Below are 12,491 nucleotides of genomic sequence, written 5' to 3'. Positions count from 1 at the left end.
TTGTTTCTTTGCTTCTTCATAGTGCTCTGTTATTGCTTCCACTAGGTAAACTTTCCATGGTAAAAGTTTCTGTTTCCAAGAGCAAGGACCTTTATGACTTAATTCATGGTCCGTATATAAGGACCATGACTTAATTATATAGCTACTATGTGCACTTCGTTACGTAAATATGTAGTTTCTCTATACATAGTATGTAGTAGTGATGGGCAAAATCGATCATTTTAGTGATTCAATCATTTTGACTCGAGTCACATAAGTGATTCAATCAATTGATTCAATCACTATGATCGAAAAGACTCAAATCAAGATTCAATCACTATGATCGAAAAGACTCAAATCAAGATTCAATCACTATGATCGAAAAGACTCAAATCAAGATTCAATCACTATGATCGAAAAGACTCAAAGGAGTCATGATTGAAAAGACTCAAAAGGAATCATGATCGAAAAGACTCAAAAGGAATCAAGATCGAAAAGACTCAATCAATGGATGTAATAAATCACTTTGAATAATCGAATAAATACTGCCTCATCTGCGAAGAGAATTGGTAACGCTGATTGCTATCCATATTATCATTTCACATAGGTACTATTTTAATTGTGAATTCCTAGATGAGTAAATTAGATTGCAAAAATGAAGGAAGCAGTGTCATGAAAATATTTGGGAAGGCGAAACTGCCACAGTTTCTTAACACTAATAAAATAATTTCCAACTATAGTTGATCAAAATATAACACAAAATACACCACACACTATGCATGAATCTGATCTACAGGATAATTTTATGAACGGCACAATAAAATATAACCAGCTTTAACCTTTACTTCTTGACGTTCTCCTACAGGAGTCATCTTAATATTTTCCTTTTACGTGTATTGGTGTTATTAATACTGATAACTGCTGGAAAACATTTAAGAAAAAGATTACACAAGTATTCAGTTCTTCATAACATAGTATTTAATTTTATCACAACTATTTCTGCCCTGACGAAAAGAGATTAAGCATCGGTCGTTCCAAATTTTGAATCGAACCGGAAACCGAGATGATTGATATGAAACCGGAAGTCGGAGTGATTGATGATTGATGATCGACTTGTTTAACGAAATGAATCATGAGTCATTTGATTCACCTAGTGATTCAATCTTTTTGATCGAATCGTTCATGATCGACCCATCACTAGTATGTAGTCGTGTGGAATAATGGTCCAGGCGTTTCAGCGATTTAGGATTGTAGCCCAAGTTGCGGTCGGGGGTATGTTGAATACTCTAGAATTTCTGATGGTAAATTGGGGAAACTTCTTCCCCATAATTTTGGTTGTGGTTTTCAGGATTACCTTCGATTCGTCTGTGATTTCGGAAGCATTGGTGTCACCCTTCCTTCTTCGCGGGGTAACAATGCGTCCCCCATGAATGCAGTTAATAGCATGAACTGCGCCTAGGCATAACATTAACCTGTCCCCTTGTGATTTCTTAAGTTTTGTATTTCCGGGTAGCGTGTTGATGCACTTATTCTATTTATTCTTCGGTTAATGGCGTTGACCTTCATGCGCCACAGTTGAGCAATTGGGCTTGGCTGTAGATACTTTTACCCCAGGGGTTTATGGTAGACGCCGATGCTGCAGTGCAGTAGTGTTTATTCCAAGTTCGCTGTTCAAAATTCATTGCTTTTTTTAGTGAGCATTTCCTCTTGGGTATTTGTGGTTCGTTCAAAGACCCAAATTATGTTTCGAATTTCCTGACGCAGATACCAATAACCTATTTTTTGGGAGGTCTTAGATTGCCGTTTATTGCCATGCATATCGCGTAATACCGAAATTCAAGTATTTGATGACTGTTAACATCATAGATAAAAGGTGTACTAACTTCTGGCTTCGATTAGTGTTGATTTAAGTAAAAAACTTGAAATACATTGTCAACAGTGGGTTCAGAATTAAATAGTGGTCATTTCCCTCGGGGCATTTACCCAATTATCCCATTTACCCTGAGCCCACTTCAAATAATGTATTCTATGAAAAGAGACCAAGTCAAAGATGCAAAATCAGAACAGCAGTTCATCAAGCCCAAGTGAATGAATGCTTTATGTTTCTCAGCGTGCATAAGAAATAAGTGCTAGTCATATCATGGAATTATAGCTTGAAAAACTTTATTAAACATCACAAGGCTCCCAGATGTCTAAGCAGACAAAAATAATTCAATTGGTCCCAAGACCAATTAATTTGTACAGAATTACAAAGGTAAGGTTTTCGAACTTACCCACCCATGGAATGATTCCACAGGATCACCCTTCACACAGGGTAGACATGAATATAAACCTTGGAAGTTCATTTACCATAACACACACGCAACACTGCACAGCAAATGTCACTAAGTTCACGTCAAACAAGAATCTTCTTTCACCACACAAAATGAGTATTAATGGCTATCCATGAACTGGATATCTGATAAAAGAAGAAGTGTTTTAGGAAGCGGTCGTGGTTGAGGTGAGAGAACAGTCATGAGCTGCCTTTCCATGTCCACGTTGGTCCTGGAAAATATTTAATTCTTAATAACCATCCAGTTATTGGCAAATTAAACAACTTCATCATAGTTGGTATTTTTTTGCAGCTGCTTATAATGGAGAAGGTTGTATCTATGAAATCAACAGCAAAAATAGACTCCGTAAAAAGACATGAATTTCTTAATTTTAACATTTAAACCCTTAGCTTAATAAATTTGAAAAGAATATTTCCATCTTTGTCATATTAAAACAAAAAATTCAATTTATCTGCCAAATCCTATAAAAAACTCCAGTTTCCTTTTCCTCAGAATAATGCCCCAGAATAAAAACTATATACCTTCAATCATATAGCTTGTAGAAATTGACAGGTTTACACTACTAGACATTCATTATATAATCACCTCAATCATTTTCCAGTCCCCCAACTTCCAACAGTGACAACTTGAAAATGGATACTAAAATAACGTTCCTATACGGCACAATGCAAATTAACATTCGAGGTAGGACCCAAAAATACCAGGATGAAGTTTATAAAAATTTAGATTTTTATTTTTTGGGTGACAAACGCTAGTTACCTTCATAGTACTCTCCATTAACACTGATGCATTGGTTTAAACATTCCCCCCACAGTGCGAAACATCTTCAGCACTTGTCTTTTCCGATGCTTTTCAATGTTACCTTTGATTCAATTTTCACCTTCAGAATGTCATCACAATGTTTCCCTTTTATCACCATTTTCATTCGAGGGAACAAAAGGAAATCACAAGGTGCACGATCTGTTGAGTAGGATAGGTGAGGAAGAGGTGTCATATGGTTTTCTTTGCCAAAATCAGTTTGATTAGGAGTCAACGAGTGGGGGATGAATTTTGCCATGATTCCTCTCATTTGCAAATCTTCAGCTAAAAAGTGCAACACAGAACTCCACAAAAGACCAGATTATTCAGGGACTTCATTAATAGTATGCCTCTTATCCTTGTACACAAGTTTATGTGCTATGGAAAAAAATTTGTGCCCTAGGGCATCAATGTTTTCCTCCTTTTCAATAGTTCTGGACGTGGAAGGCTGGCCCGAGTGTTGAATGTCTCCGCTTGAAATGTTGCTGCATATGAATCGCGAAAACCACTGGTACACTCAAGTTATTTTCGAGGTATGTTCTTTGCTAGCTGTATCAACCATGCCCGACACACTTTTACTGAGTAGAAAACAAAATATCAACTCTGCATACAGCTCTCGAATATCAGCCATTTTTTAAATCAAAGTGGTCAAAAAACTTCAAACAAAAAATATCACAAGGGCTTGCTAGCCACGCTGTTTCAAATGACTCAGAAAAGGTAAATTTACATCCATGTAGTGGGAGAACCTGGAACTATAAGAATGACATGCACAGCAATTTCCGTCGGGCTATTTTTGGGTCCCCTCCACTGGTACACTCAAGTTATTTTCGAGGTATGTTCTTTGCTAGCTGTATCAACCATGCCCGACACACTTTTACTGAGTAGAAAACAAAATATCAACTCTGCATACAGCTCTCGAATATCAGCCATTTTTTAAATCAAAGTGGTCAAAAAACTTCAAACAAAAAATATCACAAGGGCTTGCTAGCCACGCTGTTTCACATGACTCAGAAAAGGTAAATTTACATCCATGTAGTGTGCCATAATGGGCACTTTCTCAATCCCTCTGAGACTCAACCCCTCTGAGACTCGACCCCTCTGAGACTTGACCCCTCTGAGACTTGACCCCTCTGAGACTTCACCACGAGGAGACGATTCGCGAGCTCCTGAGTACCAATCTCGCGAAGCTACAGAGTACGTCGTGCCTGCCTGATCCACGCGTGCCGCTGATCCTCGCGTCCTGTGAACTGCTCACAATTTATAGTGAATTCACCAACGGTGTCGGCCTCTTTACGGCATGTGTGAACTTCAATTACTTTCCGCCACCGTTTACCCAATTGTAAGGTGAATCGTCAGCGTGAAACCTGTTTCCCCTCCTCTGCCTACACCTCCCCTCTCACGCCTGCTTCGAGCGCGGCCGCGATCTGGTAAGCGGCCTGACTCGCTCTCTCTGCTACTGACCTCAGACAAGGAAGGAACTCCCTTTCGTGCCCGGCTTCTTCCCAACGGCAAGAGTACATTATCCTCAGGCAATTTAGTATTTTATGTATTGTGCTCCTAAAGCTTACTTCGGTCATTAAATGTATTATTACTGTTGGAAATCAACCATATTGTTTGTTAATTTTTCACTCCTAACCACCTATATTCTCGTCAATTCATTCTCGCGACGTGTGTGCGTTGCAGTAGTGGGAGAACCCGGAACTATAAGAATGACATGCACAGCAATTTCCGTTGGGCTATTTTTGGGTCCCCTCTTGTACAAAGTAACTGAGCCCCTCATTCAACACAAAGAAAATGCTCTCTGAAGGCACTCCAAAAATTAACTTCACCTGAGGTCTCAATCGCCTGAATGTGCACATTGTGTGGAATAACAGCCAGAGACATGTTTTTAATCTAATTTGTTTCTAAATAAGTGTCTTAATAGCCAAAAAAAGAATAACTAGACTAGATTTTTTTAACTTACACACAAACAAATCCAGCAACATTGCTTTGTATCACATCTTCATCCAGTGAAGCAGCAAAACTCACTGCTAGCAGGTGATGGAGGAGATTTGTACCTATTAAATTATTTAGAAGTTCAAATGTAAATATGTATTATAAGTGAAATTACAAATAGTTACACAGGTTCTGGGCGGCTTTAGGCAGAAAATTTTTGATGCAATTATCCAAGCCAATGCAAATTTTTACCACATACAATTAACCAGATTTTAATGATTCAAATACTTGTGCTTTCCAGCAGTTCAGGAAGATTACTTTTCCCTTATCTGGGTTTCAAAATAAGGAAATAACCAACTGCTAAATGCACTGAGTTCATTGCAAATAATTTGACCATGTTATACATAGAAAATATGAGATCATCTCTTGATTTACAAGTGAGAAAATACCAAACCAATAACCGCACTGAGAAAATTTCGTGAATTGCCAAATTTTCTCACCATTGAAAAAAGATCAAAAACTATAATGGCTAGGTTGCATTGGTGGATTATACAGAGGGGGAAGGAAAGTGACTTGGTGGCCTCTGCTCAGACCATGGTTGTGGGATAGGGTGTCTATTTTGAAGAGTTAACTTTACACAAGGGCATAGGTGAAAATTGCCATTTTTTCCTAGGACTTGACTCAATCCTAAGAGCTTCATTTCCCCTACAGCGTACTTTCACCAGAAGCACTTTCCCCTCCACTCACTGAGTTCTGCACAGTTAGGGGCCTCCTAAGTTTTAACTGGACTATAGGCACAACTGCATGTACTGAACTGACCCTCGACCCTGCAGTCTAGTAAGAATGACTTAAATCCATCCTTGATGTTAGCATAAATAAACAGGGAATAAGAACTGCATCAACTTACCAGGAGTAACTGACACCAGTTTGGTCATGTTATCTTCAGCTTTCATCCCCAGGGGCATACAAGAGTCTGGCAAGGATGGAGCACCAATTTTGCACACTCTGACATCAGAGAATCTCACATCGAAAGAATGTGGGTAGAGCCGAGACCTTAAGCCATAAAAATACTCCTTCACTCGCGAATCTCTAGCCTCCGCACGTGTTGCTTGACTACGTTCCACTACCTGCAAAAAAGGCACATATCAGAAAACTATGTATTTACTACATAAGGCTAATCTTTAAGAGGAACACATCATGAAATTAGGGAAACATTTCATTATGGGACTAAAAAGTATGATAAGTTGATGGCTTGACATTATATCAACATCAAGAAACTCGTTAAAATGTCAAATTCCTATTTTCTACAATGAATGTCATGGGGAAAAATTACCCTGGAACAGTAAATTAAAGATCGACATCAACCTGAAGACGCCGGTTGGAATACTGGAGAAACTGTCGTCACAAAGAAAATCCACGCGGTGAAACCCAGAAACATGGAGACATCATATTTGATCCCTTATTATAGTCTCCACTTGAATTTTGAAGCTTTTTGTGATTAACTAAATCATATCTTCAAAGAGATTAAAAGGGCAATAACAAAATTTATTCAGTGAAACGTTTTTGCCATTTGTATTTAAGAAAATTACTACAAAATTAATTCATTATTATAGTGGTTTGATTTAACTGCAATGGGTGAGATTTTGTTTAACAGAATCTGGCGATTAATAATATGACTGCTCTAGAGTCCATAAATGTTTCTTTTCATCCCAAACATATAAATGCCTAAGGTCAACGTCAGTATAAAACTTCTTAGTTTCTTAATTAAAATTAAAATAAAGGTAAAATTACATGCATGACTACTCACTGGATTAACATCCAACTTCTTAATTTCCGATGCCATGAGTTAAGAATTAGCTATGCCATGTGTATTATCAACTATTTACATTATTGAAATGGATCATTACATTATCAAAATCTATAGGTTGACTTTGCACATGCATACCTTTATATAAAACATCATTAAAAAAAAAAAAACTGATTATTTGACTTCTCGAAATGCCCCTTCTAGAAGCTTGAAAATTACATCACATACTCTCCTCTTAATAGCATTTATGGCTTCATATAATTAATAAATATCTTTCTAGGCAGACAAAAAGTTTCAACAGCAATGAAACTTCGTGAGAAACAGTCAACAATATGCTAGGAAAAATGAGAGGTATTAAGTTCACATACATTTCGCAAGTATGTAGTACTCATATTATATTTTACCATTTTACAAATCAGGATGACTAACATTATACCTAAAAAAAAGCCATTAATTACAAAAACTCACCCCACCACTCTTTGGGAGAAATACAACTTTCACAAATGAAGGCATATCTCGCACCAATTCATTAAAAAGTCGCTCCTGGTCCAACACTAGAATAACATCAACTTCAAACGCCTGAGCAACATGCGTTAATTGCCGGTAACCATCTCCTTTCACCCAGCCACAGGTATTGATGATCACACCAGACGCATTAGCTACAACAGAATAGTTTTGTTTAAACACCACAATGTAGATGCTCCCACTAAACAATTACAAAAATTACTATAGACTATAAGTTAAAACTAACTAGCAATTTTTTACAATGATTTTATCACACAAATTGTTTAAATACCTCCTGATGCTTGTCTCATATTTTCTTTCATTTGTGTTAGCAAAGTGTTATTGCTTGATGTTAATGTGAAATATATTGAAACGAGTCATTTGAATAAAATTGCTTGTGGAAATTTTTTTTAAGAACTTCAATTTATAATATGTTAGAATTCCACCAGATTAAGTCTGAATCAACTTTCTATAATGATAGCAGAATTTAGCACCTTTTCGATTAGAGCTCATTCTCTCCTGTATGACTTCAGCTAGCCTTGAGACTAGCATATTATAAAGGGCAGGATTGTTTCCAGGAGACTTGTGGCCATAATGGTAAACCAAAGGAGCTTGTTGAGAAAATCCTTCCTCCACTGTTGCAGGTCTTTCCACCAGGAGAGCTCCTAAAGTAGGAAATAGTTACACATATAATGAAGAGGACAAATTGGCAGTAAATTGATTGCATCGATTTAGACCCAAGGATAATATGGAGTAAGAATAAGGAAAAATAGATAAAATTCAAATACCTATAGTTCCTGGGACAGATATTTGGCCCTGTCCTACATCAAGGTCAACAAAAACTGGTCTTCTTCCCATTCTTACAGCATAATTTAAAAGCAGCCTACATATTGTAGATTTTCCAACATCAGTAGGTCCAACTACCATAGCGATAGGACCACGTCCACCTTCTCCTTCAGCTTTTCGTCTCAATTGCTCCAAAGCTGCATGAGCATTTAAGTACATGATCTGCAATTATTAAATATGACATACTTTTATTAAAATACCACTAGTATGATTATGTATTACTTTACTTCAGACCAAAAGACATATAATTAACTAAAGGAAATTGAGGTGGAAGAGCCAGGAGCTTGCCCTTTTCTACATAAATGATTTGTCAATATTGCCACCGCATCTAACAGGAACAAGCTTTATTATTAGATTAAATATATTCCCTGGAAAATATCTGGGCTTTGCTCTTTACTTGGAACAGTGTCTTGCTAAGAAACAGTATAGGTATCAAAAAATGGTTACTAAAGGGGACCCTTAAAAATGTTTTACAATGAGAATTTCCTGATATTAAGTTGAATCTTTCACGAAATGTACACTCGCATGTTGGACACATTTACATGACACAAACCCAAACCGGTGTGACTTTTCTATGGAATTTTCTTTGGTTTCTAACCTATCTATCAACATGCTATAATATATATTATATTGTTAAGAATTATGTGAATAATTTTGTAATATTAGCGCTATCTGGTGTGTGTTGTGTGCGCATGCTAATTGTAGATGCTCGGTGGTGTGATGTAAGTGAGCAAGGGGCAGTCACTCACTAGCCAGCGGTCAGTTATGTGGGTGAAAGATCGGAGCGTTCTCTTTGCATTGAACAATAGTTCGTTACTATATTAAAGCGAATCTTTAACTTAACGGCTTATGTTATTTCTCACGACCATACCTTTCTCAACATATATCATAGATATGGGACTGGTGAATCAGGTAGTGAGAGGTCACTCAATTGTATTATCAGCTGAATGCAACCTTTGCCATCTAACACTTCTCATCATGATTAGCAACAAGTAAACCTCCTTGGGTACTAATAAAATGTGTACCTAAAGAGCATGAATGATGGAATTGAAGTAAATTTATGTAAAATGTATTTGAAGTAAAAAATAGGATAACAATGGTCTAATCAAAAGCTAAATATATTCAGCAAAGAATTTGCATGAATAGATAGGAAAAGTAACCTAAATGATAGTAAGCAGTAGCAACTGACAAATGGATTGCACAAATTGATAGGATAATATTAGAAGTACCTGATATATTATGACCGGGAAACTATTTCAGGCAATTTGGAAATCAAATGTATTCTAAAGCCATGTCTGCACGATGCATGAACTTATGCAAGTGTATTGCAGGAAAAATGATTGGATACATTCACAAATTAGAACAGGACCTATTTCCTTGACTGCATTTCAGCTTTTGCACAATTTAGTGGACATTATACAAGCCTTAATATAATTTTCTAACATAAGATTCCATTGTAATAATTTTCTGTACCTAAACTAGTTTTGTGACTTTTCAACTCACTCACTAAATTGCCCATTTCTATAATCTCCAAAATGCATGCGTAAAATCAGATATAAATGACCTGTTGGCTGAATAACTAATGCGTAGCTTCCAAACCACCTGATCAAACCAGTGGTATGAACGGAAAAACAAAACTATGCTGTAAGTAATGAAATTCACATTTATTACCAACTAGAAGACGAATTGGCAAGAATTTCACTGTAGTCGATTGACAGTCAAATCCATTACCCTGACTACTTCACCTAAATTTATTAAAATTGATAAATGGGAATTGAAATTAATTACTGTGTGTGTTCAGTTCATTTTTTCTGGGAAATCAAAGGGCATCACAGTAATTAACAGGTCAGTTGAACTCCTTCTAAGAAAAGAAACACAGATCAATTATAATCTACAGGTAGGTTTAACATTCGGTTCACAAGGCCTTTCTTCGTCTTAGTCATTTAGTTCTTCACCCCTCTCATCACACCAAATCCTCTATATAAAGACTTATGAGCAAAAGGTAAAATGAATGCAATTCGTAACACAGAATATTGTATCTTTTTATCAAATATAACTAGGTAGTCCTCAATCAATTATTTCACGGGAACAAGACAATACAAAGTTCTTCGGGCACTCACTCTCCAAAATAATAAATTGACTTAAAGTAAGAATTATGAAGCCAAAATTTAAGAAAATTGTCCTGCACGTACCATTGGTGTTTCCTTGGCTATGTACACAACATCCGTTTTTCCTTTCAGCTCAACTGTACAACCCTGCCATGTAAATACAGCGATTTTTGCTCCAGACGTGAACACATAGGCTTTCCCTTTAACTAATTCAGTCCCGAACACTTCTGCCATTCCCGTTTTCAACTGAGGGGTAGAAATAAATAATTGGGATAATAATTAGGCATCGTACTCAATGCTTGGGCAGAACAACGCTAAGAAGAATTCACATAGTCCAATTTAATAATAATAATATATTTATTTTAACGGGCACAAGCCCTCTTGAAAATTAAAATACAGGAATTGCACAATTATCCGTACAAAAAATGTAAATACTATAAAAAAGCATACAAGAAATATTAGATATATCTATTAAGAAGTATGATACAAATATTAATCTTCATTTGAGACAATGATGGAAACATGAATAAAAGTAAATGAAGAGTAAAACTAGATAAATACATTTTAAAATTTAAACAAAATAGTTAAAAGTAGACTGACAATAAATTATAGTTAAATATATTGTGAAATTTGTACTAAAGAATGAAACAGATTAGTAAGGTATGATATAAAGAATAGGTCTGTAAGGAAATTTTAAATGAAAATTTTGATTGATGAAAAATATCAACATCTGAGCATTTATTATTAAAATCTCTTACTACCCTGTACATAAGTAAATAAAATATATAATTGCAACTACTATATGGGAGGGAAAATAGATTCTGAGATCTTGTATGTAATGCAGAAACACTTGTATTAATAAGACCTAACAAATCAGCACATTGGACTTGGTTATTTAACAATGCATGTAAGAACAATGAACCCAATTCATTTCAAACTATATTATCAATGTGCATGTGAAATGTTAATGTGAATCAAACAGTACCCCAAGATCATGTTTACAATGAAAACTACTCAATGAATACCCTAATAAGTAGTAGTTATTTAGGTAAGGGAGTTACCCTTTGCAAAGGTAAGAATATTACATTTATTTATATTTAGCTTCAGTGAATTAATCTCACACCAGGAAGCAAGAGAAGATAAAAAACTCTGCAGATCTGCAACATCTTTGCTTGAATCAATAGCATGGAATATCTTCAAATCATCAGCATACATAAGGTTTAGAGAAGCACCAACATAATTAACAAATTCCACAAAATACATGCGAAAACTCATCAAAGCAGATTAGAATCGGAGCTTGAGAATAATTGCTGAACCTAAGAGTCATTGGTGCAGGAGTAATAATTTACAGAAACAAAAGCAATTTCTGAAAGAAAATATAGTCATTCCAACAAAGCTCATCGCATTAACCCAAGAGCTCAAGTGATGAAAACAAAGTAAGTACAAAAACATCCACAATTAAACAATATGCTACGTAATTTTCATACGCATTATTATAAGTACGAATCATATTGAACAGGTCAAATATACAAACCTCTAACGAGACTTCATGCTTTGACTCAACCTCGAATCTTAATTCTGTATCGGGCTCCAACTTAAACTCTTGAACATTAGAATCTTTGTCCTTTTCTTCAGACATATTGATGTACTCGATAATAAAAAAAGCTGGGGAACTACAACGAAAAATCCGAATGTTCTATAAAATAAACGTATTATTACGCATGTGTCGTGGAGTTAACGTTTATAGAGAGAGTAGATTTATCGAGTTCGCAGATACGAAGTTGACATGGAAATCACTGTGCTAAGATGTCATCCACCACATTATGTAGATACGCAGAGAAGCAGAAGTTACTAACATCACCAAATTTATTAGCACAAAAAGGTTGCTCGGGTTTGTAAATTTGAAATTGTACTTCACTATTTATTCCCGGCAGCCCCGCAATCACGCAACCGCAACTCCTGTATCCCTGTATGTTACTGACAGGAGTAATACTTTTAAGGATATGCCAGCCGCTAGAATAGTTGTCGCTCCGTACGTATTATAATCGGTTTCAAAAATCGCCACTCGTAGCGCTACCAAGCAACATACCTACCAAGGACGGACCACGGCCTTAATTCCTAGATGCGCCCCTGCTCCAGACTACTTGATTTGAAATCCACACATTCATCTTTACATTTAAT

General features: G+C 36.1%; 1 protein-coding gene across 1 annotated transcript; it reads right to left on the bottom strand.

The window, feature by feature from the left end:
- Positions 1-2,117: 2,117 nt before the first annotated feature.
- LOC124157312 (protein CLP1 homolog) lies at positions 2,118-12,288 on the bottom strand. The gene is made up of 8 exons (XM_046531935.1): positions 11,845-12,288; positions 10,395-10,556; positions 8,145-8,364; positions 7,851-8,021; positions 7,321-7,511; positions 5,953-6,172; positions 5,074-5,167; positions 2,118-2,523 (listed from the first exon to the last, which is right to left on the bottom strand). Exons 1-8 carry the CDS (start codon positions 11,947-11,949, stop codon positions 2,412-2,414), a joined length of 1,275 nt encoding a protein of 424 aa, XP_046387891.1. The 5' UTR covers positions 11,950-12,288; the 3' UTR covers positions 2,118-2,411.
- Between the last annotated feature and the right edge of the window lie 203 nt (positions 12,289-12,491).

This window comes from Ischnura elegans, chromosome 4, assembly GCF_921293095.1.
Source record: "Ischnura elegans chromosome 4, ioIscEleg1.1, whole genome shotgun sequence".
Lineage (NCBI taxonomy): Eukaryota > Metazoa > Arthropoda > Insecta > Odonata > Coenagrionidae > Ischnura > Ischnura elegans.
The sequence above is the reverse complement of the archived record's forward strand: the minus strand, read 5'-3'. Positions and strand labels throughout refer to the sequence as shown.

Coding starts and splice junctions, on each gene's coding strand:
- LOC124157312 (XM_046531935.1), bottom strand. CDS start 11,949: ATGTCTGAAGAAAAGGACAAAGATTCTAATGTTCAAGAGTTTAAGTTG. Junction 8,022..8,144: donor ATCTGTCCCAGGAACTATAG/GTATTTGAATTT, acceptor TTCCTACTTTAG/GAGCTCTCCTGGTGGAAAGA. Junction 6,173..7,320: donor TTCTCCCAAAGAGTGGTGGG/GTGAGTTTTTGT, acceptor CCTTTTTTGCAG/GTAGTGGAACGTAGTCAAGC.